The sequence below is a fragment of the Aquila chrysaetos genome, chromosome 25 (assembly GCF_900496995.4).
Source record: "Aquila chrysaetos chrysaetos chromosome 25, bAquChr1.4, whole genome shotgun sequence".
NCBI lineage: Eukaryota > Metazoa > Chordata > Aves > Accipitriformes > Accipitridae > Aquila > Aquila chrysaetos.
The window spans coordinates 10,805,539-10,833,254 of record NC_044028.1 but is presented as its reverse complement, the minus strand read 5'-3'; the positions used below and the strand labels follow the sequence as shown (position 1 = coordinate 10,833,254).

Sequence of the window (27,716 nt, the reverse complement as noted above, 5' to 3'; positions counted from 1 at the left end):
AAAGGATGTCTGTTTCAGAATTAGCCAGCAACATGGGCACTTCTGTTTCTCTTTGACCTCAGCTAAAAAGAAAAAATAACTAACTTATATCTCACTAGTTCTAAATGCTCCTGGTTTTGAGATCCATTGATAAACCTTTAGAGTGCTCGTAACTTGGATCTGTTGTTTGAATTTTTTTTTTGTCTCTGCCCTTGAGTAAGGTTTGGAGAAAGTAGAGGGAAAAAATTGCTTCTTTCCTGGTATTTGAGCACCAGTATGGCAGCAGGCACTGGACTCTGCTGTTTTAGGCACTTGTCCAGCAGAAACTGTTAACTGCTCCTAACATGGGTGAAGAGGCTACTGAACAGCTATTGGCGAAGAAACTCTGCTGGGTTTTGCTGGTCTGTGTTGACTCTTGCCAGTTTGAACTCTCCCATCCCCTCCCCCATTACTCCTTTTTATACTATATTTACTTTCGCTTAGTGAAGAGACCCATTTCAATACTTGATTCTATTTTTATTTCAGCTTCCTAGAAAATGAAGTGCTTTAACAAGTGACAGTAAACAGCAGTATCTCACAGTGTGATTTGTTTGTCACAGTGTCTTGTTGAGCTTCCTGAGGAGAGACTTGGGACAGCTCTGACCACAGCTCCTTGGCACTGTGGGAAGCCCAGGAAGGCTTGGCTTTCAGCTGCCATTTTGGTTTGTTGAAGTGACATCTGAAAGATGATCATGTCAGAGGCTCTGCGGCACCAGGGTGGCACATGCAGGAGGTTAAACTTGCACTCAAGAAGAAAACCAGGAATGAACCACCAGATTGACAGGCGAGTCCCTGCTACTTTTCCCATCTGCCAGACTGCCATGCCGCAGGGATCAGAGAAGGACACTTTCCACCACGCAAACTCCTTGTGGCCAAATTAGGTTCAGAAATGCTGGTATCGATGTTTGGACATGCTCCGCTGTGACCAACCAGCATTTGGCAGCAGGACTGCTCCAAGCCTTCAAGCAGAAGGAACAACGCTCTGCTGCCCACTCCCAGCCAGGTTACTCTGTCCTGCATCAGCGAGCCGGTGTCTAAGCTGTCTCTCTTCCTCCACGCAGTCTGTCAGCCCTCTGCACAGCACGATTCACCCAGGGCCCCTCCAAAGCTGACACGGAAAGAGATGCAGTGGATCTGATCCCCAGCTGTGACAACAGGCAGCCCACAGGCAGCCGTATGCTCTCGTGCTTAACGCCATCCCACTTCCTCTCCCCTGCTCCCCCAGTATTTGTGCACTTTGGGTGACTAGATCCAGCTGCTGCCTTGGAGTCCACATCTGTGTAAAAACAGCACTTAAGGACTGCTCACCTAAGACCCTGGCAAAAGACTAAATTTGTTCTGCCTGGAACTTAGCACAAGCTGTAAAGAGTTAAGTTTGCTTGCTACCAGTTAAATACTTGCTTGCTGTCCATAAAATCTCGTTGGCTTTTAAAAATAATCTGTGTAATCTTTAAGTATGGCAGTATATTTGAGCTCCATTTATAGTATAAATTGGAAATGCTGTGGTCTTTTCCTTTTGGCTTGTTTACTTTTATACCATAAAAGCAACAAGGCGTTTAAGTACTGACTGGCTCGTTTTCAACAGGAGAATGAGGTTTTGGTATCTGGAAACATAATGAAAATGGAATTGCGAAGTTTCCTATGGAAATGTAAGTGTATCCTAAGTCGTGCCTGTTCATCTACTCAACTGTGGTTATAGCTCAAACAAGATTTGGTTGAGTGTCAGACATTTTAGAGTGAAACCAAGATAACAACTCAATTACGAGGTCAATTATTCCCGATAGTGGTGGGATTATGGTATACTCTGTGAGTGAGTCACGCAAGGCCTGATTCTTCCATCAGTCTGTAGAACAGTCCCTTCTGAGCTATTAAGTGTTCCGGAGTATCAAATTCAGCTATCCGACCATTTTCCAAGACTAAAATCCTGTGAACATTAAAACAGAAGTGTAAGCTTGGGGATACACCAGCAGCTGTAAGAAACTTAGTTATTTCTAGTTATTTCTAAAATAAATTTCAGTACTTGCTTGTTATTGAACCACGCTTTCCAGCAGCTTTTCAGCTGGGAAACAGCTGTGGGATAGAGATAGGGTTCTGATGAGCGACTATTCAAATACTGCGTTTGTGGGAGGAGAGTTTTTTGGCAACTGAGACTGGAGTAAGATTTGTGAATGTGTATTTTAGCTTCAAGATTTTAAGATGAAGCAGAGAGCTGTAGCCATGGTTTTGCTGTCAGTGGGGGGGGGGAAAGGGATATGACACAGCATGAAATGCATCATGTGGAAATAAATGATCTTTGATTAGTCTATTGGTGCCTAGCTGATTTAAGCAAAGCTTTGAAGGTTAAACAAGAAAAGACAGAAATGAAATTGCTGTTCACTAACACTGTGTGGTTTATCTAGTTCACACAGGTCTTCCTCCCTCCTTAGGAAAGTGGCTGAAGGTATTACCTGTCACAGTCCATGACAGTGTTTATCCGGTGAGCTATTGTTAACACTGTGCTGTCTTTGAACTGAGTCCTCAGGGTGGACTGAATCTGAAGATCAGTTTCTAAATCTACTGCTGCTGTGGCCTCATCTAGAATGAGGATTTTGGCTTTCCGAAGAAGTGCTCTGGCCAGACAAACCAGCTGTTTCTGACCAGTGCTGCAAGTAAGAAGAGGGATGGTAAATTGAGAGCAGTAGTCAGTTTTCCCTGGGGTCAGAATGCGTGATTAATTTGAAAATAGTAATGAAAAGGTGATTGTTCCCTTTCCCTGAAAGGGTGATTGAGGCTGGTGGCACTGCAGGTAACAGCATGAAACAACCAAAGAAAATCAAGGGAGTGTATTATTATAGCACCCAGATCTGCACTTGGAGCAGGATTCCAGTGGTATAAGTACTGCACAAACACAAGCCACCACAATGATTAAGTCTCAAAGGTCTTCCACTTGGCGTCTTATGATGTGATTTCATGCTGCTAAACGGGATGATAATGCAGCAAATACTGTCTGGGCGGTTTCTTTTTCTTTTTTTTTTCTTAAATGAATTAGACTCTTTGTCTCACTAGCTCTATGTTCTCCTAGCCCATGGGCTGGCACTGCTCTGCTATTGTCTTTCTGCAGATAAGGTACCTTAGGTTTTCCCCTTGGTCAGTGCACTTATATTCCAACTGATCGGGCAAATCTGCAACAAAGTTCTTGAGCTGAGTCAGTTCCAAAGCTGTCCAGATGTCTGCATCAGTGTATTGGTTTAATGGGTCGAGATTCATTCTTAGAGAGCCAGAAAACAAAACTGGATCCTGAGCACAGAGACAGTACAAACAGCTCCTGAAATGAATTATAAAAACGAGCTCTCTGGTTTTCCCTGATGGGTGCAAATCTGTGGCTAAGGTTACATTGCATGGGAGACTAGCATGGCATAGAGGTTATTTCCAACTTTGAAATTTCTGAATGTCCCTCCTCTCGCAGAATCTTTATAAACCCTTCCTAGGTGTTAAGACTTACAACACTGCTGAAGCATTTTGGAAATTAATTTCATACCTGGGGAATGACAGTTATCTTGGTTCTAAGGTCATGGAGACCTAGTTGCGCAATATCTAGTCCATCAATTAGGATTGCTCCTTCTGCAGCTTCCACTAATCGCAGCAATCCCACAGCAAGAGTAGATTTCCCAGCTCCTGTTCTTCCAGTTATGCCGATCTGTAAAGTGCAATGGAAAGCTTTTGGTTTTGATGTTGATCATTTTCCACAGTTGGACAGACCTGTCATGTTGTTCCTCTTGGCCTTTTGAAGAGAGACAGCTTTGCATGGATCAGATCTTCAGGGCTGGTCGTTCAAGACTCACATAGTCTAGCAATACATTCTTAAAGGGAATAATTTATAATTTATAATTTGTAATTGTTTTGTATGAAAAGGAATCTTGAAAGCCTTTGATGGGAAGAATAACTACAAGACTTAGCAGCTAGAACAGGACCTTGACGTGACACTAGATTTAAAGAGTGAAATTCCTTTGCTGTAACTCTGCTAACCTTCTGTGAAATGAAATTTCACTCGGAAGAATGTCTAGTGTATGCAGCAATCCCGGAAACACTACTTTGTACTAGAAGAGGTGTGCAGTGTGATAGATGGGCTCATACCTTACTGCAGCTTTCACACTTACAAGTTACTATACCTTGGTGTAGGGCAAAGACTGTATCTGCCCAGATCAGATCACTGTAAAGCACTGCTCACGCTTTGTAGCTCTTCTGAAACAAGTGGCTTTGCTTACCTTCTCTTGCCCGTTGATGGTTAGATTGACATGCTTCAGTGCTAACTCCAAATTTGGCCTGTATCGCAAACTATAGTTTCTAAATTCAATTCTTCCTTCAGTGAGCCAAACTTGACCTTGAAGTTTGCCATTCAGAGTCCAGGGTGCCTAAATAGATTGAAACAAACAGCAATGTATAAAGCTGATTTAAATTACCAAATCAAGTGGCCATACTGAAACAGGAAGCTTATGAAGATATCTGTGCCAAATTCCCCTGATCTGTTTACTGTTTCCAAAAGAGAAAAAGGCCTCACACTTTCATATTGCAAATGCTGACTTTTTACTTTATGCAAAGATGCCAATCATCTTAACTGAAAATGGGGATAAACGTTTGTTTGCATGTCAGAGTTCTGAAATTATGAGTGGTTCAATAAAAAAAGATTTATACGCCCCTATGAACAGGGCTGTGAAAGTCTCCTTTAGTAGGATCTCAGGGCAGCGTATGGAGAAATAATTTTCATGAATACAAAACAAAAATGATTTTACTGGAAGCTTTTAATGGCTAAAAGGCTATCTAGTGGCCATCAGTTATCAGAGAGTTGCATCGGAACTTGTGCAATAAATACATACTCCAAATATGGGCAGAAAATACGGCTCATTCCATGAGTGTTACCAAGTGAAGCTATTTTAATGGCGACCTAATGCTTAACAGTCTTAAGGAAATAATGATGATCAGAGGTTATAAAACAAGTCCAGTCAGTTGGATAAAAACCAAATGTTGCAGTTCCTTAAAGGAAACATAACTGGCCTTTTAGAAAGGGAAAAGTAGGGGGTTTGTCCAGGTGGAACAGAAAAGTTACTCATTTAGTTTGCAGAGATGTTCCCCTCTGCTAGGAAGGTCAATAGCTGTTTAGCTACCTCCTTAGGAGTCCTCAAGTATTCTCTCACTCTCTCCACAGAAACAATGTTGTTCTCTATTTCTGTCCAGGAGCGCACCATCCAGTTCAGAACACCAGTTATCTAGCAGAAAGAAACAGAAGCATTCGGGCAGATAAAGTAAGTCTTGACCTGTGCTTGCAAGGTACCTAGTATTTTGTCTTAGTGTTTATTTATAAAGACCTCCTCAGCGAATTGATTCAGAAATCATCCCTTAAAAGGCTAAAAAAATAACCATGGATCCTTGTGAAAGTTTGTACAGCTGTGTTTAAAGAGCCTAGCCAGCTCCCCCCATAGCTTCTCAGCAGGTTTATGGAGAATGAAATGCTACTGAGTTGGATGCTAAAAGATAGTGTAGCTGTTTCTTAGGCTATTGTGTAACTGGTCTACGAGCTTGCTTCAGTTGCTCAGAGTATGCTGTGACTTAAGTATGAGTTCAGATGCAGGAGGAAAAAGATGGCTGGTGCATGTGTTTGAGGTTCATTCTCTAAGGGACCATGTGCTCCAGATGCTCTGGGTTTCAGCAATGACAGCAGGGTTTGGTAGGAGAAGGCATCTAGAAAGCCACAGAAATAGTTCATGATTTCTTAGAAATTAAAATATATGTTGCTTTTGATGAAAGGCAAGCATGGTATTACTCAACGCTGAGTTACCTGAAGAGCATATGAAATGGAGAAGCCAGCAGTTCCTGGACTAAGATGTGTTCTGCCCATTGCTGCAAATAGTGCTGCAAACAACACAATGCCATTGCTTAGAAACTCTAGGTTTGTAGCAAGCCACCTGCAAGAGGAGGAGAGTACAAGGCTGTTGCTGGGTGCCCTCTTCCTTTCTCCCAACAGAATCTGTGATTACTTTGCAAAACACTTGTGGAGCTGCTGGGGTACAGGATGCTCAACAAAGCTCTTGTCGCACCCTGGTTGCTCTTATCTGGCCACCTTGGAGCTCATGAATGGCTCCAGTTTATCCAAACTGGTTGGCTTATGGTCTCTGTTAGGATTTTCTCCAAGGCCTGCTGGATGAGAGCAGCCAGCATGCAGTTTCTTGGATGAGTTGGTCTAACATTTCTCACTCCTTCTGGTACTCCTCACTTCTTTCATGACTGGTGGCTGATGGCTCTATTATCTGATGAGTTCTGCATATACCACAGGCCTCATGCACTCTGTCATGTGATGACAGGCTTCACCAGGCACATACTACAGCTTCCTGCATTTTGGACACCCAAGTGATATCTCTAGCAGTGTGTCAGCATGCGTGTGTGCCTAGCCACACAACAGAGATGGGAGCATATTGGTTGTGTGAGGGGCACGTTGCCAGAGAGCGGTGCAGTGTGAGTGGTAATGAAAAAGACTACCCTACCCCCAAAACACTGCGCACCACTGTCTCATCTTCTGTGTACCTCCACCCAAGCCCCAAGGGCAGCTATCTCCAGTCACCAAGGCTGTGACAGTAAACTATCATTTTTTTTACACTGCAGATTTGTACCTGTCAGCAACTGCTCCAGGGAAGCATATTCGCTGATTCTCGTCCACTAGAAAATTGCTCTTCAAAATAAACCTTTCCTGGGCTTTGTGAGCACGGATCACACTGCTCCCTTGGAAAGTTTCTGAAATGTGGGAATAGATGGGTGATCTGCTGGCAGCCTCTATGCGTCTCAGCTGGCAGGAGGTGATGACATAGAAGTGCTGGTACAAAGGGAAATGGAATGGGAAGCGATTAGAAAGTTCATGCCTCCATGGAGGTGCTCCACAGAACATGTGGGAAGGCCTCAACAAGTGCAATAATACGTACTATCACAGTGTTATAAAACCTAATGTGCAGGTAAGAGATGCCCTTAAAAGGTGAGGTAGCATTTCTGCCTGTGTTATGTCCTATCTTCCTTAAGAATAACCCCGTGGTTGGTTAATGCGAAGAAGGCAGGGTACTCTGAACTCGCAAAGCCTCTAAACTCACATTTACTTTCTCCTGTAGACCAGCCCTTTGCTTGATGGAGAGCAAAGGCATACTTGCACCCTTACTTGCCCTTCCCTCATGTTCAGTCTTAGCTGACAAAGCGTTTGAGGTTTCAGAGCCCAAAGGGAGAGCTGCATGGCATACATGGATATATTAAAAAGCAGTGTAGGAATTCTGGAGGAAAGGAAAAATGCTTTTGGTCTTAATATGATTGCATTTACACTAATGGAGACAAGGAATATAGCTCTAGGTAGGATTTGATCTGGACATCAGAAAAGCACAAGCCTCTTTGTGAGGTCTCTAGGATGCTTTGGAAGGCTGAGCTGATGTGGGAAGAGCCACTGACATTACTCTTGTTCAGTTGCAATCCGAGATGATGAAACTAGTTTCTGCATGTCTCTGCTCTTAAGAAATGGAAGGAGGCTTTCTGCAGGGACATGGCCATGCTGCTTCAGCCTCACCTGTCTGTGTATCTCTTTGAGCTCCTACCTGGAACACAGCATAAAGAACAGTCAAGGGCACTATGGCCATTGCTGCCCTTGGTGTAGCCACTATAATCACAAGGTAGATCTCCAGCAAGTTGAACAAGAATCCCAGCAAGGACTTCAGCTTGTCAGGGATGACAGAATCAATAGCATCCATTTCTCTGGAGAAGCGGTTCAGCAAGTTTCCAATGGGTGTTTGCTCAAAGAAGACCATTGGGGATCTAGCAACGTTCCTCAGCAACTGCAGAAACAGCTTGTGCGATGCTAACACGCCACCTAGAAGGACTGCTGCTGTGGAGGCAAATCTGCCAAGGGCTGTAATATAAAAAATAGTAGTTATTAGTAGGTCTGAACAAACTGACCTTGGAGTTCTCCTTTGCAAGATCATGATTTTCACTTAGTACTGTGAATGCTATACTAGTGAAAAGAGCTGACTTCCTCTTTGGTAGCAATTAAGCCAAAGCCTCAGAGCTGCACGATAAACTACCCTTTCTGTAGGGTAGCTACAGAGGGCTGGAACACCTTCTAAGCAAGCTTGATGGGGCTACAGATTCAGCAACTTAAACACACAGGACAAATTCTTTGTTCTTCACAAAATGAGCTTGACTGGAATTACTTTGAATTACTCGAAGTCTTAGGTTTCCTGTCTACAGATTCACTGTTAGCACAGAAGGGTACCCAACTTTCCTGCTGAAAGGCACAGGAGAACACTTCTAGCATATCATGAAGTAGAATTTCAGGCAGTAACACTGGAAATATTACTCAGATCCCTTAGAAATCCCCTCTGTGCGTCAGAGCCTGTAGTTTTAGGTCCCATGCCAAACCTTTAGGGCTGGTGCCAAAAGCCCAGGAGGCTAAGAGCCCATGGGTATGCACTTGTTTATATTCTGAGAAAACATCCTGGATGTAGGAAAGGGAGATGGAAATACAGAGGAGAATTAGGTGACCAAGTTAAACGAACCTTGAATGACTCCTAGTGCACCAAAGACTCCAACTCTCAGCTCTGTGTGCTGTTGTGTCCTGTTGTGAACAGGGTCATCTGTCCACATGCTGAGCCAGTAACCACGAGAAAATGACACAGCTTGCTGACATGTGAACAACAGAATGGTGTACACACACAGTGGTAAGCCTGTCGCCTTCAGGTATGCTGCATAAATTGAAGTATTAACCTAGAGTGAAACAATCAGGGGGAAAAATAGGAGAGGTTGGGAGGATCAAGCCTGTTAGAAAGGAAAAGCAGGTCTGAAACAATGGAATGATTTATTATGGCATATCTACTCGGTTATATGTCATGGGTCATAACAACCATGTTAATTCTTTTTTTGTTTTCCTCATGGATGAATAATGAAGCCATACTTAAATAAATCCATGGTATTAATAAGTGATTATTGTCAACTGATGAATGTTATTGCAATAGGCTCTTGTTACTGCTGGAATGCACGTAAGGCTTTCTTTATGCCAGGCAGTGGTTTTCATTTGTTCTCAGTGTGAGTGAGAACTACCATGTATCCCACTGACTGCTTGTGTGAGTAACTGCTGATCAGCAGAGGTGATACTGGCTAATACTGTGCTAATACTGTCTAATACTGTGCTTTCCTAGGGGAAGAGCTGCCTCCTTTGGGGCATCTGACTTCTTACTCTCATCTTGTCTCAGTACCAGTGTGTAGCCTTAGCTATTTGTTTTCTCCCCACGTTTTACTGCTGCTACAATGTGCACTGAATACACACCTCATCCATGCCTGACTCCTCCTAGCTGGAATCCCATGTCTGCTTCTCTCCTTTCACAGTGCCCTCCTTGCCTCAGCCTTTTGAGGTGTTTCCCTTGGGCAAGATGAGAACAGTGATGTGCTTCTTTGCCCCTTCCCACCAGCCTCAAGAGTTTGTGGACAGACTCAAGATTACAAGTCCCTTGTAATCTATCCTCTTCTGTCCCTTACCACCACATCACCCTGATTGCCTCAGTGCACTTTCCCCCTTCAGGTCAACTCTTGAATCAGGATCTCTGTCCTCAAGTGGTCATAAATTATTTTTTTTTTCCCCTCTCATTTCCATAATGTGCTCTCTGCAAAGTACATGCGTTACTCTGATTTTGGGACCCGTGCTTGGATTGGGGCATCCAGGGAGATACAGTTTGCATAGAAGGTGCTGTGTAAAATAACGCTGAAATGACTTTGTCTCAATTATAGGGCAAACTTGTACAGCTCAGCTGACTTCCCTGGAGTTGCACTGGTTTAACTTTGGCAATGAGCTGACCTGCCTGCCATGAGTGGGTCAGTAATAAACCCATGGTATGTGTCTTTGCCTTTATAGGAAGGTGCTGTGCTTACCCTGCCATGCTGGGTTTTCTCTCCCTTCATTAATCTTCCTTTGGTGGCTGCAGCAGTGGTAGAGTCTTGACTTGCAGGAATGGTCTCCCTTCCCATAGCAGAAGATTTGACTGAATTGTCACTTCATAAAGAAAACAAAAATCCTTTCAATTTTTAGCCAAGGCAATGAGTATTTTAAAGCTGGATCTCCTTACCCATCCACGTCTATATTCATGCCTATTTTGAGGGCTGCAGTTTTCGGGGTCCTCCAGAGTGACCCCAACCATTGTCCATCTTTGTCACAGGGACTGGGCTTTGTCAAGCTATTAACAAACTAAAGCTTTAAGCATTCACTAGCTGTGGCTGGTTTGAAATGAGTCAGACCTTACAGCCCCACTGGGAAGTGAACAGCAAGCAAACATATCAACATGCCTTGTACAGGAGCTCTGGAACAAATTCTCACTCCTTGTGAAATATGGAGAAAATGTTAGTCAGCCTCCACATTCAAGAGCAGTTTCTTACCTGTGGAGCAAGTTCTTCAGTGTCTGAGACAGCTTTAAGCTTACCTAAAGAGCTTCTCCTGTGATAGACCACTTCTAGAGGTGATGGTGCCTTTGGTGTCTCCTAGAGCTGTGAAATAAATGCATTTTTTTTTTTTCTAAATGCTTTAGAATTCTGCTTTGTCCTGTATAGCCTTTGAGGAACTGGTAATACAGAGGAAAGATTCATTACAAATAATTGTTTCTAAGGGTAGAAAGATCAAGATGAGGCTTGAAGAATAGCACATATAGTGGGTAATTCTGTTTACTGCATGATTGTTGTCTACTAAGATGGAACTGTTTATTCAGGAACCAATATTGAGGTGATGAGTCAGCTAATTCGACAGGCATATTTTTCCCCACACAAAGCGACACCTTATTGTGATTGAATCTTGGCTTTAAATGTCCATAATAAAACAAATATAAAGCTGGCTTTTCCAGTTTTCTTTTCTTTTCCCTCTTCCCAACTGTGAACAGCAGCAGACCCCTCCCCTGCCAGTTCTTTAATCTTAAGTATAACATTAAGGAAACAATTGACTGAAAGGCATAGGAAGAATGATTCCAACTCATTTGGGTTACCTGGAAAACCAGTGCCTGCCTGCTCTTCTGCAGTACTGTGTGAATGAAGAAATTCTGCAAATGCCCCATTTCTCTGTAGAAGTTCTTGGTAGGAACCAATCTCTGAGATCGTTCCATCCACCAGAAAAACAATGTTGTCCACTTGAGGCAAAATGTTGATTGTGTGAGTCACCAGCACACGAGTCTGCTTCAATAAAGATTGAACAGTTACAATTGTTCTGGTGTTTCCCTGCTCACTCGAGCTTTTGCAGTCAGCTGTCTTCTGAAGAAAGACATGTACTCAGTGTGAGCTATGTTTTTTACTAACTTGGAGATATTTTTGTTATTTATTCTTGTCACTTCTGACTGTCTCTTTAATGAAGTTTATCTTCGCAGTACAGCTTTGTGCCCATTTTGAAAGTGCAGAACTCGGGAGCAGTGAGTCAACTTGCTTTGTGTCACGTACAGCATAAAAGAATGAGAATGGGAACTGAAGCCTGAAGTCCTAGGCTAGCACCCTGTGTGTAGGAGGAGGACCTTTTGCTTGGCTCAGTAACATGGAACTGGTCAGTGATTCCCCTCAGGCTGAAGTTCTTAAGTAGAATGATGTTAATTGGAGAGTATGTCACATTTATTGTCACTGATATCAATATTTCAGAATCAAATTTGTGCCTGAAAACTTCATCAACCTGAATGGAGTTAGAGTGCAGCTCCTTTACGTTTAAATTTCTGAGCATAGTTGCACAGATAATTACATGTAGGAATGGACATATGAAAAGTAATTTTTCCCTCGATAACAAATTGGCATGTTCTATATTTCTAATATACAATCAAGCCCTTTGAGTACTGCTTAAGTCTGATACATTCTTTCTTTGCCAGTCTTTCTGTTTCAATACAATAATTACATTCTGATACTTGCAACCAATCCACATGAAGAGAAAGGTATTTGTAATCAGACATGTCTGTTTTAATTGGACTTTCTAATGAAACAAATGATCTATTTTCCTTCTGCAATGTGAAATTGAATCAAGTATTTGTAGGCAATTTATACCATGAAGCAAATAGAGGTGCCCTAGCATCCCTTCTCATGTAGCCACATGTATTATCCAGATTGCTTGACAGCAGAGAATTACCAAGGAATAACAAAATGCAACCAATGCAAACAATAACGGAAGAGAAGTGTTTAAGATGGATTTTTAAGACTGAAGTTTAAGTGATGAACATTTGGGTGTTGAGAACTGTAAAGGTGCCACTGAACCATTCAAAAGTGATGGGACTAGACATTATGATAAGATACAATGAGCTGGAAGAGATCAGACAGCTCTTCCTAACTATTCTAGAAGTAAATCTCAAAAAGGGAGAAAGATAACGTCAATGGAAGACCAAAGAACTATAAACTTGCTGTAGAAGTAAGGCTGGAACTAGGCATGTGGTTCGCATGAGGATAAAGACAGTCCTTCAGGAAAACGTAACTTCTCAGTCTTCCTCCTAGGCGAGATTTACTGCAGGACTTCCACATGCTGTGTGGACTGCAGAGGTTACCTGTTCCACTGTTGCTAAGAGTAGTACCTGCTGCCACTAACAAAAAATAATTTGGGAGCCTTTGATAAAGTGAGTAACCACCTTACTCAAAACATTTCAGGGGCCCCGATAATTAGATACATTTTGCCATCTTTTACAGTTTGGGATTTGTAACACACCTTGTCTTTCAGTAAGCCGTTGGGTCCAAGAACATGTTCAAAAATGTGCTGTCCAACATGGGCATCAACAGCTGAGAGGGGGTCATCAAGTAGGTAAATTGAAGCCTTCTGGTACACGGCACGAGCAAGGTTGACCCTTTGCTTCTGCCCTCCAGATATATTTATTCCCTGTACAAATGTATTGACACTGTTTATTCCAAAGCTACAGCATATTTGCCAACTGTTGGCTCCATTTTACACTAAGGTTTTATGACTTCCTTATTTTTAAATCAGTGCATCTCCCTCCCTCCCTCCAAATAGGGCTCTTGAGATGCAGAGGCAGATTCTTTGGAGCAACTCCACTCTCCTGCAAAAAAGGACCCAAGAATGACCTGGAAGTGTTGATTTTTGTCTTAAGCATCTCTCAGATCTCTGGTTAGGTTAACTGCCAGGAGGTGGGCTTCAGACCCTGTTAAATCATGGCCTGACTTCTCAGAAATCACTGAGCACCTGCCTCCTGCAAGTTTAGTCCTTTCGTAGGTGTTCTAAGCAGGACACCCAAGTTGTAGCTACTCATGGAAAAGTTGGCCAAAATATAAATCTAAGCCAGTACCTTCTCTCCTATTTCACTCTTCCGCCCTGCGGGGAAGCTCTCCAAATCAGGTTGCAGTGCACAAGCATCTATCACTCTATTGAACCATGTTTCATTCATCTCTTTCCCAAAGAGAATATTATCTTCCACTGAAGCATTTTGTATCCAAGCTTGCTGGGGGACGTAAGCTGCTGTGTCCTATAAAAATGGAAAAATGTTAATAATCTTTTTCGTAAGCTCAACTTGACACTGTGGGAACCTGTCTTTGAAGAAAATCTCTCCCAGTTAGATTTATAGAAATCTGGAATGATCACCACCATTGACAGGTCTCAGAGAACTCTGCAAAATATAAGTCTGCACTCTCATTATCTTACAGAGGAGGAAACAGAGGTGCAAGTACATGATGTGATTTACCAGGATGCCACTTCAGGTCACTGTCAGAGTGGGAAATGGAACCGGATCTTTGAAGTCCTCTTCCAGTTCCCATTCCCAAGGGCCAGGACCTCATCCGAGAGGTCCTAAGCACCTTCAGATAATTAAATGCGGGCTGCTACATACAGCCTGTGTTAAAATTCAGCAATAAATGGTTAATACCTTACTGTTCCTGAAGACAGCCTAATTAGAAGCAAATGCACAGGGGAAAATTTACCTTCATGATCATGCAGCCGTCCGTCTTCTCCAGCTCACCAAGTAACGCTGACAGCAAGGAGGACTTTCCAGCACCTACCTGGCCAACTACAGCAAGCAAGGAGCCTTGTGGCACGGTAAGATCTATCCTATAGACAAAAAGATTAGTTTCTTATCACCTTTTAGATACGCTTTCCGAAAAGAAAATGGCCAAAATTCTTGCTATTGTCTTGTAGCAATAAAAATGTACCAACTAAACCCCCTAAATTCATACTTGAGGCCTCAGTTGTTACACAGTGTTACTCTTCCTGTCATGCTGACTTTTTGCAGCAGGAGTCATCCCTCCAAAGAAACCTCGAACCAGAAAGTCTTCATCCACATCCTCACCTGAGTTTCAAACCCAGATCCCCACTCTGGAGATAGGCTAGCCCAAAGCACTGGATATAAAACATTCCTGAACGTCAGAACTTTTCAACACTGTTTCTTTTCTAAAACTGCAATGCCTTTTGAAATAAGCATGTAGTGATGTCATAGATAATATCTGCATACCATCAACTCTACTTTTTTGACTTAAATTACTGTAATTTCATATTTGGACAAGAAATTTATGTAAAGAAAGCAGTCTCCATATATTAAGGCAACATCCATATACAGGCACCTTCCCATTTATGTGCTCCCAAGCATAAAAGCAAGATGACATTTTGTCTGACTTTATAATTTCCAGAATTCAACATTAAATATGAAACAAACTCAGAAGCCTCTAGATATTCCACAGGGGTTTCACTGATTCCCCTGAGGAATTAGTTCATGCAGCATCCACCCTGACCTACAGAATTGAGATGACTAAGGGTAAGTCTGTACCTTCTAAGACAAGGAGAAGTTTCTTTGCTCCAGCAAAAAGTCCCATTTCTTATGGCGATACTTGCCTGTACTAAAATATGAGGAGAAATAGAACACTTGTCATTTCAAAGGTGGGTACAGAAACATCCCTGTTTATGTGACTTCATCTTTCAGTGTGTATTTATATTACATAAAATGAACCTTCAGTATGAAAAGAACCGGTTAATTACCAGACTAGATTTCATCATTGGAAATCGATAGGCCTGAGAGATAAAGTGACAGTAAGGGGCAAACATTTTTTTCTCTTGACTATGGTAGGCACCCTAAGAGTGGAAGCTGAACAATGGAAGCTACTTCTCTTCTAAGACAACAATGCTAACACAAAGGCTTACCACAGTCAGAAGTGTTTCTGCCTGAGTTCTCAGGATTCAGTTCTTCCAGATTCAGAAAAGCTGCTAAGCGCTTTAAAGAAACCTTGGCCTGAAATGAAGCCCATGAAAGAATAAGATTTAGAACAGAAAGGGAGCTAAAACCCAAAGTGAAGACTCAACTTGAAGACCTACTTAGAATGTTGACTAGGTACTATGTTGCGGATGCCGTAGGCTTAGATGGACAAATGCAGCTCTTCCTTAACTGCCTTTATTTCCACTTAGCTTAGCAAAACCCCATATTCTTCCCTGTGTTTTCTGTTCACACAGTGAAATTGGTGCTTTTTTCTCCAATTCATCCTGCAATCTTTCCAGTGATTGCTTCTGTACATGAAGAGATGTGACAGTCTCCTTGGGGTGCAAGAGGGAAATTAATTTCCCAATTTTGTACTGGACAATGACTTGCTTTTCTCTCTGGCCTGGGCTAGCAGGGTTTCCACTGATCTCCCATGGAGATTTTGCTCCATCTATTCTGATTTCTGTCATTAAAAACAGAACTGGAAGCACCTCTGAGATCTAACGGTGCTTCTGACTGGCCCCAAAAGACTTAAGAGTTGTTCTTGGTGACTATTTTGTCAATATATGGAGCCTTTCTGAAAAACAATACTACAAAGTACTTTTAGCTGCGAGTCCTTGCACTTTACTGTTTCACAATAGCAGTTAAATAACTAGCCCTGATGTTCAAAGCCCTAAGAAATCCCTACCTTTACCTGTTAATAATGATCTGCAAAAAACCACTTATGGCCAAAATAAAAGGAACATAGCCCGCAATTAACCTGGACAGCAGCATTTATGGAGAATGGCAGGAAGGAGTGAGCAGTGTTGAGAATGTTGATCAGTGCTAAAGATACAAAGGCCTTCTGAGCATCCAGGATGTGTGTGTTATCCACCAGGGTGTAGACAGCAAACATGACAAATGCAATCTGAAAGGGAGCAAAGTAACAGCAAACCATTTGCTTCTGACAGGGAAGAAAATGGTTCAAGTGTGACAGGCACCTTCCTAAAGACTCTGGAACCCATTTAGTTAAATCCAGGCTATCACCAATATACACAGTACCCATCCTGCAAATACCATAGGCAAAGGCCTTGCATGTTGGTGACAAACCAAGTCTGATCATTTGACGTTTGTTCTGCTTTAAGGAAGTTTTGGTGCTGCAACCACAGTGAGGTGAAAGCACAGCCATTTTCTATTGAAAACACACACGGCTGAGCGGCAACAGCAAGTGCAAAAGTGACTTGTGCAGCTACTGACTGTGCCGTGAACTCTGTCTAGCCTGGAGGTCTCCAGGTGGTTCTTGCAAAGCAAGCTCAGTCTGCCTGGAGGACACTGCCAGACCAGATGACTTGTCCACGGAACTGTTAGGACAGTGTAAATGTCTGTGTGGCTGATTCCACTGGGGCTCAACAACTCCTGTGAGACCACCAATTCCTCCGGGCAGATATCATCTTTAGCTGTCCTGCAGGAAAAATCTGTCTAGACAGGAGTACAAAGAGAAATGGAAGTAACAGCACATGTTTTATGTAGGAAGGTGAACCACTCACCAGGAAAGTTGATGAATGGAAAGAAGCTAGAGATGCTGAGAAGAGAATCTGAGATCTTTTTAGGGCCTGAAGTTCTTGCTTCCGGATACCAAGTACTTTCTCCGTGAAGGTTTTCTCCCAGCCATACAGTTTGATTACTTTAATGTCGCTGAGAATGGCATTGGTGAGTTTGGCCCGCTCATCTTTATGTTTCATCTGGGTCTCCTGTAATAAATGTTTGAGTTTTATCATTTAATAGGTTGAATGTTTAATGGTGCAATTACTCTGAAAAAAACACTTTATGCCTGCTTATGAATTCTGAATAAATTTCCCTGCAGTTGAGCTGTGTATACTGTTTTGCTTATGAATCTTCCAGGCTGGGAAATATTTTGCTTTTCATCTTCAGAGCTTTATTTTTACTGGCAATACAGAAAAAACACAGAAAAGACGGGCAAACAAGGTAAAAGACTTAACATGCAAGAGCTTCCTCCAAACTTCAAGAAGTTTGCAGGCTTTGAAGCCTCCTTTGTGCCTTCAGATAGTCATGGTAAGCATGAATAATAAATATTAAGCCATCACTTGATGTGAAGTGTTAGCAATATGCTTCAGTACGATACTACTTTTTTTTTTTTTTTTTTTTTGCTACATGCCTACTGTAATCATCAGTAGCCTTCGGTTCTACGTGATCCTTTCTTGGAAGAGCATGGCAGCTTTACATTTAGAAGTAGTATCCTAGCATAACTCAAGTCAGTATACCACTTCATTTTTATGAAGCAAAATGTACCTGAAACTGACTCCTCTTCTTGGTGATCATGAAATTCAGAGGCAAAAGAAAAAGGAATACAGCAATCGAAGTCAAGGCAGATGGCCCAAGAAGCTGCCAGGAGAGAAAACAAAAGAGGAAGAACTTCTGGTGATTCCTAGAAACGACTGTTTTCCATTCCCCTTGCTCACCTTGCCTCTTATTTGAACTTAAGCCTAACATCCCCCATAGCTAAAGCTTTACTCTAATCTTGCCTTTGTCTTTCCTGGGAATTGTGCTTCCTAAGCACTGTGGATTGTTAACTCTCCAGGCAGGGTAACTCTTGTCATCGTGCTCTGCTGAATTTATGTGCTTCCCTTTTAGGAACTAGATTAGGGCTGAAAGCGATCCAGAAGCACGCTGGCAATTCAAATAATTTCTGTTGCTTCCCATCTGTTCTTCGATGTGTTAAGGAGGACATCTTGTGGCTGGCACAAGTAAGTGACCCGAAACGAAACAAAGTTTTGTTTAAGAGACAAACCCAAACCCTCAACAAACTATTCTTGCAGCATAAGTAACCCAGCTTGCCTGAATTTACATCAACTAGTGAGACGAAATGGTAGCACTACACTGTGCCACGAACTCTTGGGACAACTCTTGGATTCCAGGGTTCATAATGACTTGTGTATCAAAACAGAGAGCTTGTTTTTCATGGCTTAGTTCCATCTCTCTACAGATGGCTTATATTTGCTAGAGAGGTGAGCGCTGGTATACACAGAGAGATAAAAGTATTCTCTACACAAATGGTCTGTGAACACTAGCAAACAAAGTGTTAATTACGCTCCAACTACATGCAACCACATTCAGCTTGTCAACATCCCTAGAAAAGGGATGACTTTTCAACAGTCTATAACCACGGCTACTAATTTGCCAAGGTCATAGTATCCTGCCAGGCACGAGGTACAGTCCATCCTGGTTAGCAAAGGAAGGTCTCAAAGGTCTCTGGAAAGCTCCTGGGGATCAACTGTCTCTATAGTGCTCATACTTCCATTGGGTGTGCTGCCAAAAACAGGGACTAAGAAATAGGGCTTTATCCTGCTGAGAAAATACCGTATGTTGAATTAGGGGGGAGAAAAGGATCTTTTAGATTCTCATCCTTCATTTCTAATTCAGGTTTTGCTCTCTCCTTCCTAAACTCCTTGATACCTATGAAACTCAATGTATCCGGTACTCTTTTTGAATATCGTATAACTTTGCTTCAAACTGTTTCACTGATTTTTGTGGTAATCAGGCTTTAGGATGAAGTATGTCAAGTTGCTATTTCAGACCATTCCCCTTTATGCTCTGTAACTATGCCAAGGAGCTGGAACTGGACTCTCAGCCTGCACTGGGCCACCACATTTTGGTTGAAAAGAGCGTTGACAGAGGAAAATCAGAGGCAGAAGTTTTTCAGTCAGCTCAGAATTACCATACTCAGTGTCTTTTCCCTAAAGGAGACTGAATGCTGAATACACAGGTGAGAGGATGTAATGAAGGATCAGGTGAGGATTCTACATCAATAAAAGTATCTTCTAAAAAGAAAAGTGAATACACCATGCTGCAGAGCTAAGAAAAATATGGCAAGTTCAGGTTATTCAAACCAGCAAAGGTCTAAGCAGAATTCTGAAAACTCCTTTTTCCTTTGATACCTAGAATAGAAAGGGATTGTTAAGTACTGTCATCATATTTTACCTGCCACAAGAAGACAAAGCAGATGATAATCCGAATGGGAGCAAGCCAGGTCCCATTAAAATAGATAATCAGGTCCATTAGCTTTTGGACATCAACAGACACCAGATTAACAATTTCACCTACTGTTGCTGCTTTCCTTGATGCATTTGACATAACTAGGATCTAGACAGGATAGAGAAGAAAGCAAAGGCATCATCAAACAACAGCTTTGGTCCAAAAATCAAACAACTTTCTTTTCCTTACAAAGGAAGAAAAAAAAAAAAAAAGAGAGGGAGAAAAATGTCAAATCCTAGGTACTGAAAACATGCTGTTGCCTGGGATATGTGACTTCACTTTAAGATGAAGAATTTACTCCTTTCCCTAACCATAATCTACAGCGTAACAAAGTTTATGTTGCCTTTTCCTCTTTGCTTTTCTTGGCTTTTCCTTCAGAGGTAAGATCTGAAAAATAAATAGTAAAATAGCTCCCACATACTGTTCAGAGATTAATATAGCACAGAGTTACACCCTAAAAGTAGTTTCTAATAATGTCTCCCCTGATATTTTTAAGAACAAGGTACCAACAATGTTGTAACTACTACTGTAGGGCTACAAAAAGATGAAGACAAAAAGGAAGCTACACTCACCTTCCTGTACACAAGCCCTGTTACTGCAGTTTTCAGTCTCAACCCCAGAACAAGACACATGTACATATATCGTTGTTCAAACAGAGTCTGGAGACAAGCCAAAAGGAACATAGTGAAGGCATAGAAATAACCATGCCAGCTAGGTGCTTCTTGATCTTCAATGAACTCCAGGAAAAGGCTGCAAGATAGGAGCAAAATGTTGATGAATCCAGTCAGAACTGATGAAATATCAGACACACAGAAATGCAGAAATACCAGGGATTTTTCTGTATTCTCTCTGGCTGACGTTTATCAGTAAAATAGCAGAAGAACTGGAAAAACTGCTGAGTATCCTATGTCTTATAATGTCCTGATTTTTGACATTTAGTCACTCTTGGTTTTGAAGCAATTTTTGATCTCAGCATCTTCTCGGAGGAGACCTCATTTTCAGTGTTAAGGATGGCTCCTTAAATCCATGACTTTGTCAGAAATATGCAAATTGGGAGCCATAATCTAAGGAAGTCACTGACATTTCCAGAACTTCTCTTAATGACTAAGAAGCGATTTTGCCCTTGAAAATATACTGTAATGCAGGTTTGTGTTGTACCAACGCAATCCACAAAGCACTATGTCAACTGACTGAAGAAGCTATTTAAGATGTGTAGGATGCACAGCTGTGCATGTCAGGGAACATGGAGCCTTAAGACTACAGCAAGTGGCTGACAGCCTGTGCAAATAATGTGATATGTAGCACCATCAAATAACTCGCTCCTGTTCCAGTAAAGTTGTCAAAAGGCTTAGCGCAGCCTGCCCTTTCCACTGCTGGAATACAGATGTGCAGAGAAAGTGTGCACAGCTTTAGACAGTGGTTTGTTTTTTTTCCCCCAGAGTTGACTGTAGGCTTAGCACAAGTGATAGTCCAGCTCTTTCCATCAGCAATAGGAGATTTCAAAAGATAAGTGTTTGTGTGTCCACCTCTGTGGGTGCTGACATGACATACACATCTCTCTGTGAGCTCATGCACACAGCAATCTTGTACATGTGATAGAAATACATTATAAATATGCACATACCTCAGTAACTTTGGGATGGAGAACAAGAAGACATCACAGATAACTAAGCAGACAGTGCTGAGAAGGAAATAGGTTCCAAACATGCTCCAAAACGCTTTCAGTAAGGGCCTGCTCTGACTGTGCTCTGATTGCAGTAGAACCTCGGTCTCCTCAGCTTCTGTTATGCCAGTTTCACTCTTCTGACCCTTTTTAAATGTAGCAGACCCCATTTTTCTAGAGAAAGAAACAATGAGAAAGCTAGCCGCAACCTGAGAAAGCTTGGGGATCTTATGCTTTCAAAAAAACATTAAATATCTCACGCTGGGTCTCGTGCCATGTCCAGTAAAAATACTCATCAAAAAATGATCCCTCTCACAAAAACCTTACAGTTCCATGCTTCCAGGAATGGAAGGATCTTCTCCAGCAGATTTCAACACTTAAAATCAAGTTTTGCACAAAGGAACTCACCCACTGAGCGCTCACCTACTGAAGAGTAAAGACCCCCAAGTTTTCACAGCAGAGCATTACTTGGACCATTTTATGTATGCTATCCTTTTCTTCTTCTTGTTTAACGGACAAATAATTCAGTAGGATTGAATCTTTCAACCATTCTCTTGTCCAGGTAGGAAGCACCTAGCAGAGCTTACATTCCGAGCCTGAATATGTGCTGAAGCAGTCTGTCTAGCACTCTGTGGGGAACGGAGGGCATTAAAGCCTGTTCTGAGATGGCATACCAGCACCTGTAAGCCTAGTTGTTTATATAATCTAGACGCAAGAGAGAAACTGCCCAGCTGAGTCCATGACACAGTCTCCAGATCAAGTACTCACTGCTGGGTTCTGCTATGACATTTCTTCCACTCTCTTTCAGCCCAAGCAACAATTTCTTCAGAGGAGTCCTCTTTCCTCACTGGCCATAAGTCATCCACCTTCAAGGACTGCTGACAGCCTTTCCAGACGAGCCTGGAAAACACACAGACTGCTGTAAGGTAAGCACAGAAGGATTTGTTATGCATGTAACGTTTTCAAAACAGATGGGCTTTAAGTTAGTGCACCACAGTGAGCACACAGGTACTCACATAAAACACTACTCGGGACTCTCCTTTCCCAGAATAAATATGAGTGTGCAGGAACAGCAGTTTTGCTTCAAATTCCTATGCTATCTTCTGTCAACATAATGAGGATTTGCCAGTAAGCCCTAATTTCTAGTCCATACTGAGAGTTGGGTCTTGGGCAGTGGGGGACAAAGTTCGGTTTAACTTACTCTGTGACTGAGTGAAACACAGATGAGGCCTTATCGTAGTGGACATTAGGCCCAAGGTATGTAATCATTTTACTTCTGAATGCTAAGCAGCAGGCTGGGCCAATGTCCTCATTCACTATTTTCCCCTTGCCCAGCATTTGTTATAGGAACGTCTGGCAGGCAAATAGGGCTGTGGTTGGTGTACCGTGATCTTTTGAGATTGCTGGGGTCTATTTCAAAATTGGGAGGGCACTGGAAGGGTAGTTGGAAGGGGGAAGAGAATTATCTAGAATCACAAATTTGTGTTTTGAACTGTTTTGAGAAAAGTAAGTTAAATTTTCACAATTTGATCTTGTGAGAATACCTCAAGTCCCCAGAGAAAGAACTTAAAATACTCACTGCATACGCTAACCCGGGGGCTGAGATATTTCCTACTGGCTGTCATCTACACCCTCTCTTATGCTGCTGTCTTTTTCTGATATTCTAGCAAAAGCACGTCTTTTTCTGTGTTTTCTTACCCAGAGAACCACCAGTATGTGATTTTGGAAAGAAAAGAGGTGCTGGCTTCTGGACACTGATTCTGATGGGAGGAAAAACATGGGTGATATTTATAGAGAGAAAAGGGCATGTGTCAGATGAATATAATCCCCTTCTGTGCTCCCCCAGGCAAAGCAATCAAAAAGTTACACACCACCCATTCATTGACCCTGACAGTGCAGATGTATTCTGGAGGATCAATGGGATCGGGAGACTTTGGAGAATTAGACTTTGAATGTTTCCAATGGAGGAACAAAGAATATCATTCTTAATACCCAAAGACATTTATTTCCTGAAGTACCGAGCTCTGCCTTACTCATACTTATAGAGTACTGCTGCACATGAGAGCAGGGGGAAGCAATATGAGCTCTACCTACTGGTTTCGATGAAAAGAAACATAAATATGGATAGAAGAGGTTTTTAGTTTTTCAAAACACACATCGAGAGACAGAGTACTATTATTTCAAATTCTGCTGGTTACCTTTTAAGACCGTCAGCCTTTATACAGAATGATGCATCTTACATCTCCCAGATACTGACGTTCCTGTGTACTCCCATAAATTCCTGTTTCAGCAATGAAGCAATGCATTATGAAAAGCTACATTGTACTTACAGGACTGTTGACAGCTTTAGAGAAGAAGGGAGGGTGATCAACTAAGCAGAATAACACAAGTTCTCCTAGCACCAGGCTAACATACAGGTAAGTAGTAACGTGGCGGAAATGGTCTTCCAGGAAGCCCTACGAAACAGAATACGTGAAATCAGTGGAGAAAAATGGCTTCTCATGTTCTACCAGCCATAAGCTCTGAGTTTTGGTTCAAAGCATGAAGTCCATTTATTTAAACTGTAGTTATGTAGACCTACTTAAACAGGTAACTCCTGAAACTGGAGTATCAGAAAATGCTAAATAACGGACATATGTATTATTTATAGCGACGGTTTTATCGTGAGGCTTCACGGAAGTCTAGTCAAGTCAGATGTCCACATGGCATCATTATTCAGTGAACTTTGGGTGCTCTGAGGGATAGAAGCTCCTTGCTCACCTAGTGGGATGAGTTGTTGATACAATAAAGCAGCTGCCAGGTTTTATTATAAATGGTGTGTCTAAGGGGCTCCACGAAGGGCTCTCTAATTAATTTCGCGAGTGAGAAAGAGAAAAACCAAGGAAAAAGTCCGGGTATTTTTGAAACTGTATTTTGGTAGCAAGAAGTGGCAGAGTGTTATTTCTACAAGAGGCCTGGTGCCTGAGTATCATTCAACACAGCAGGAACAAGCAAGTTCCTAACTGTCTTTTGTTTAGTGGCTGCATGTTTTTCCCCTATTACTTAAACACACAGGTAACATAAGCTTTTGTTTATCCCTTGTTGTGATGGAAAGGTGCAACTGTTTGCCTGAAGAAAATGGCCACTGACAGTAAGTCTCAGATGTGTAAACCCAGCTAGCACTCCTCCCCAAATAAACATTCACCACAAATATCCAAATAATAAAAATGTATATAATATACCAACATATTTATGCTGATACAAAATCTGGTGTGAGGCCAGTTTTTACTGACAGCGTTTATGTTCATTTTGCTTTTATTCATATACGAGCTGAGCTCTCAGAAAACCACACTCTGTCTACACTGAAAGGGACAACATGCATGGAGATGACAAAGTGTCATCAATCATTTTTCTTCAGCAGGTACCTTAAGGAGAGGAACTTGGTTCTCCACCTCGCAATCAATGAGGCTAAAAGAGCCTGGTTGTATAGAGACTTCACACCCCTGCATGCTAAAGATACATGATTTCACTTACTCTTTCCAGGGCATGTTGGACTTTGGAACTAAACATCACAACTGCAGCCATGAATGAGAGCAGCCAGTAAATCAACAGGATGCCTGAAGACTGGATGCCCATCATTCTTTCTGCCTGGGTAAGGAACACGGCAAGGATCTGCGAAGAAGTACCAATTTGTCCAAATAAATAGCCAGCAATGAAATGCCAAACATTATTATCAAATTAGCAGATACAATAGAGAAAAATCACTTGGTTTCTTGCTCAAACATTTCAAGATGTTCCGAGCTGCAGCATTGTTCCTAAAGGCTAAAATTGAAAAGCATTATGTGCAACTTTGCACTCAAGAATGTCTCTCCAGAAAGGGCAAATAATAAAACTACAAGTGGGCCAACAGGCTGGGAGGATGTAGGCTACGAAGACACAATGACAGAAGCGGAGGGCAGGCATTTAGGTTGAACAGAAATCCCATTTCATTCTAAACCATACTAAATCACATACCACGGTTATGAGAAACTACATCTTGTCTTGTTGTTGTGAGGCCTCTTTCTAAACATTCCTGCTACCTCCACTCTTGCGAGGTGTACTCTGCCCACAGGGCTCTATACCGTAGCTGTACACCCAGTGGTCTGCCCCACCCAACTGCAAACCCCTGCTGCATCACACAGCAGAAACTCACAAAGCACATCTCCAGCCTTCTACTCTCCATCAGCTATCTTTGTGCTCAAAGATACCGAGAAACATGGGAAATACAATATCCGCCCCAGGAGGGCTAAGCTAGGCCACACGCAGACAAAACAAAGGAAGAATTACCATTGTGATTCCCACCACGGCAGGGCTAATGAAGAACGCTGGAGCCCGTGGGATTCCTTGGCTTATTTCCCACAGTACGAAGAAGACATTAGAAAAACACAGTATTACCAGGATGAATCCAAGGACCTGGGGCAGAGGCAGCAAACACATGTTGGAATGGACTGAAATGGTGATGGGACAAGCCACCAAACTGAATGCTCCAAGCAGCCTAGGTGGTTAGACTGGAGAGGTGGAAGAGCAGGTTTGGGATAGAGAGCGTTACAGGAAGTAGCAGGGAACCGAATGGAAGTAGAGGGGAGAAGATCTTAATGACAGTTCTTCCTAAAACTTTACTTGATTTGTACTGACCTGGCTTTACCTGAGTGAGTAAACGTTAAAGCAAACACAGAGATGGATCATCAGAAAAGAGTTAATGATTTAGAAAAATTAAGTTCTGCATCAAAGTTGTGATAATGTTAGGATCAAACCCCATCCTCCACCCTTACCATTTTGGTTTTGAAGATGTGGGACATCCTGATGTAGCCTTTGGTTTTGTGTCGAAGATAGAAGTAGTAGAAAGGAAAACAGATCCAAAGATAGGCACAAGGGATCCAAGCAACGACTGTACTCTCAAAGCACCACGTAAATCTTGGGGTGTTTGTATACCATGTCTGGTTCCAGTTCTGTCACGGAATCAACACAGAAGTGAAACAGTAAAGCTAACGTATGCAGAACTTCACCAGCTAATGCAAGTTGCTAATGCTACAACCGAGATCTACGATAGAGGAACTCGATTTACGGTTTCAAATGTAAAAAACATTGGGCCACAGAGGGGCTGCTGGAGAATAGTAAGGTTTCACGGGTGAGGGAGGGAGGGAGGACTCAGCAGTGGCATTTTGGAGGGAATGGAAGTAGAAAGAGAGGGGTGGGGGGGAAAGGTTGGAAAAGCGAAAGATGCCAAAGAAAGGACATCATGTATCACAACTGGGGAGAAAAAAAGAGAGGAAATTTAAGTTATTGAATGTGGAATGACAAAAAATAATTTGGGAATGAAAAAGATTACTGGCATTTGGGAACCATCAGAATAGTCAGTAGGGAATGGCTGGTGAAACGGAGGAGGAAAGAAGCGTTCTAGTGCATAAGCTGCACGGTAACTGCACTTCCTCATCTGTATTTATAATCCATTTGTAATTTTTTCTGGCTGAACAAACAGTTGGATCTCATCTGCCAACATAACAACACTAAAAATACAGCAACTGTAGATAAACAGGCAAGTGTATTTTTTCTTCAGCAGCTTGCAGAGGCGGTTTGAGTCCTTTATGTGGAGGGTACAATGCAAAGCGAGGCTAGGGGAAAGGAATCACTTGATGAAGAGAGGAAGCAGCTGACGGCCCACAAATTACTGCGAGAGTTTATCGACCCTGAGGATGGAAATCCAGTGAGCCTGCACTGATCAACTCAACAGAGCCCTTTCAAAGGTATTTCCGTAGTGGGTCATCCAGCAGATGACCATCCTTCTGAAGACAATAAAGGGACTAACGTCAATACCCTTCCAGCAGCGCAGCCGGACCGCGCGCTCCCATGCAACTCTCATCCAATTTACTGTAACCGGATAAAGACTTGGGCTGTTCTCTACCGGGGCGAAAACTTGTCCCTGGGCGCGAAGGCCCCAACGCCAGCCACCTCTGACGGACGGACGCTTCACCGCTTACAGCGTGTCCGTCCGCCGCCTTCCTCGAGTACCACGCTGGCAACTGCCACCCGGCAGGAGGGGCCGCGGGTACCCACCCGGGCGGTGCCACCCACCCGGGCGGTGCCGCCCCGCGGAGCGGCTCTCCCGGCGCCGCGCACCCCGCGGCCGGGCCGGGGCCGCCCGCCGCCACCGCTCGCTCCCTTCGCTCGCACCGCGGGCTGCTCGCTCCGGGCCAGGCTCTGACGGAGCCTCCGAAGGGGCGGCCCGGCAGCGGGACGGTGCCGCGGCGCCCGCTTACCCACTCGCTCACCCAGAGCCCCGCGGAGCCCTCCCGGGAGCCGCACAGCGCACCGCCCGCCGCCATGCCGCCCGCGGAGGTGGCGGGCGGGGCTCGCGGCTCGCCTCGGCTCGGCAGCCGCCGGGGGCGGGCCGGCTGCGGCCGCGGACCCTCGGCCCGGCGTACCGGACCGCGCCTCAGCGCCGGCGGGACGGGCGTCTCTCCTCACAGGGCAGCGGCCGAGAGCCCGGTTCCCGCCGGGCGCGTGGGGGACTGCCGGGAGCCCCCGGAGCCCCCGTCCCGCCCCGTCCCGTCCCGGCTGGGGGCGGCGGGCAAAGTCCGGCCGGGCGTTCCTCGGGGACGCGTCTGCGTTCGCGCAGCCCGGCGGCAGGAGCGCGCCGAGGCGGAGCCTCCCGGCAGCGGGATGGGGCAGGGGCCGGGGGCTCCCTCGCCTCGGCCTCGGCCTCGGCCTCGGCGGGCAGCCAGCGGGGCGCCGCGTCGCCGCGCCGGGGGGCAGCGGCGGGCTGCATCGCACGGGAGCGGCACGAACGAAGTAGGGGCAACCCCCAG

At 43.5% G+C, this 27,716-nt stretch overlaps 2 protein-coding genes and 2 long non-coding RNA genes across 8 annotated transcripts in view; 3 read left to right on the top strand and 1 right to left on the bottom strand.

Annotated features, from left to right (window-relative positions):
* LOC115335745 (multidrug resistance-associated protein 1) overlaps positions 1-1,530 on the top strand; it is a 65,503-nt gene extending 63,973 nt beyond the window's left edge. Inside the window, exon 33 of the mRNA XM_030001883.2 lies at positions 505-1,530. The gene's annotated coding sequence lies outside the window, so the exon portion shown is untranslated. The remainder of the gene's footprint in view (positions 1-504) is intronic.
* LOC115335744 (ATP-binding cassette sub-family C member 6-like) lies at positions 475-27,323 on the bottom strand. Of its 5 annotated transcripts, none has more exons than XM_030001877.1 (31): positions 27,168-27,323; positions 25,683-25,859; positions 25,198-25,323; positions 24,406-24,543; positions 23,223-23,348; positions 22,591-22,652; positions 21,661-21,792; positions 20,854-21,066; positions 19,802-19,979; positions 19,176-19,337; positions 17,487-17,579; positions 16,724-16,927; positions 15,958-16,104; positions 15,146-15,233; positions 14,775-14,844; positions 13,936-14,062; positions 13,308-13,484; positions 12,716-12,883; positions 11,037-11,298; positions 10,485-10,548; positions 9,940-10,060; positions 8,574-8,781; positions 7,617-7,927; positions 6,660-6,859; positions 5,831-5,957; positions 5,160-5,261; positions 4,263-4,409; positions 3,536-3,694; positions 3,128-3,294; positions 2,466-2,660; positions 475-1,942 (listed from the first exon to the last, which is right to left on the bottom strand). In XM_030001877.1, the coding sequence occupies exons 1-31, from the start codon at positions 27,231-27,233 to the stop codon at positions 1,834-1,836; spliced, it is 4,626 nt and encodes a 1,541-aa protein (XP_029857737.1). In that variant the 5' UTR covers positions 27,234-27,323; the 3' UTR covers positions 475-1,833. The 5 variants fall into 5 exon arrangements, with proteins under 5 accessions (XP_029857737.1, XP_029857739.1, XP_029857738.1 ...); XM_030001879.1 differs by having other exon boundaries at positions 11,037-11,220; XM_030001878.1 differs by having other exon boundaries at positions 27,180-27,323.
* LOC121232615 lies at positions 12,538-15,182 on the top strand. The gene is made up of 3 exons (XR_005931440.1): positions 12,538-12,626; positions 13,969-14,050; positions 15,072-15,182. It is a non-coding gene; the product is annotated as an uncharacterized LOC121232615 (long non-coding RNA).
* Positions 17,523-23,309, top strand: LOC115335747. Its single transcript, XR_005931439.1, has 5 exons — positions 17,523-17,615; positions 17,829-17,941; positions 21,701-21,818; positions 22,595-22,629; positions 23,225-23,309. It is a non-coding gene; the product is annotated as an uncharacterized LOC115335747 (long non-coding RNA).
* Positions 27,324-27,716: the final 393 nt, after the last annotated feature.

Bases quoted from the DNA above. Each gene is read 5' to 3' on its own strand.
- LOC115335744 (XM_030001877.1), bottom strand. From the start codon at position 27,233: ATGGCGGCGGGCGGTGCGCTGTGCGGCTCCCGGGAGGGCTCCGCGGGG. The intron at 24,544-25,197 runs GTAATTCTTCCT...ACTTCTTCGCAG, and splicing joins CCGTGGTGGGAATCACAATG to ATCCTTGCCGTGTTCCTTAC. The intron at 5,262-5,830 runs GTAACTCAGCGT...TCTTTCTGCTAG, and splicing joins CCATTTCATATGCTCTTCAG to ATAACTGGTGTTCTGAACTG.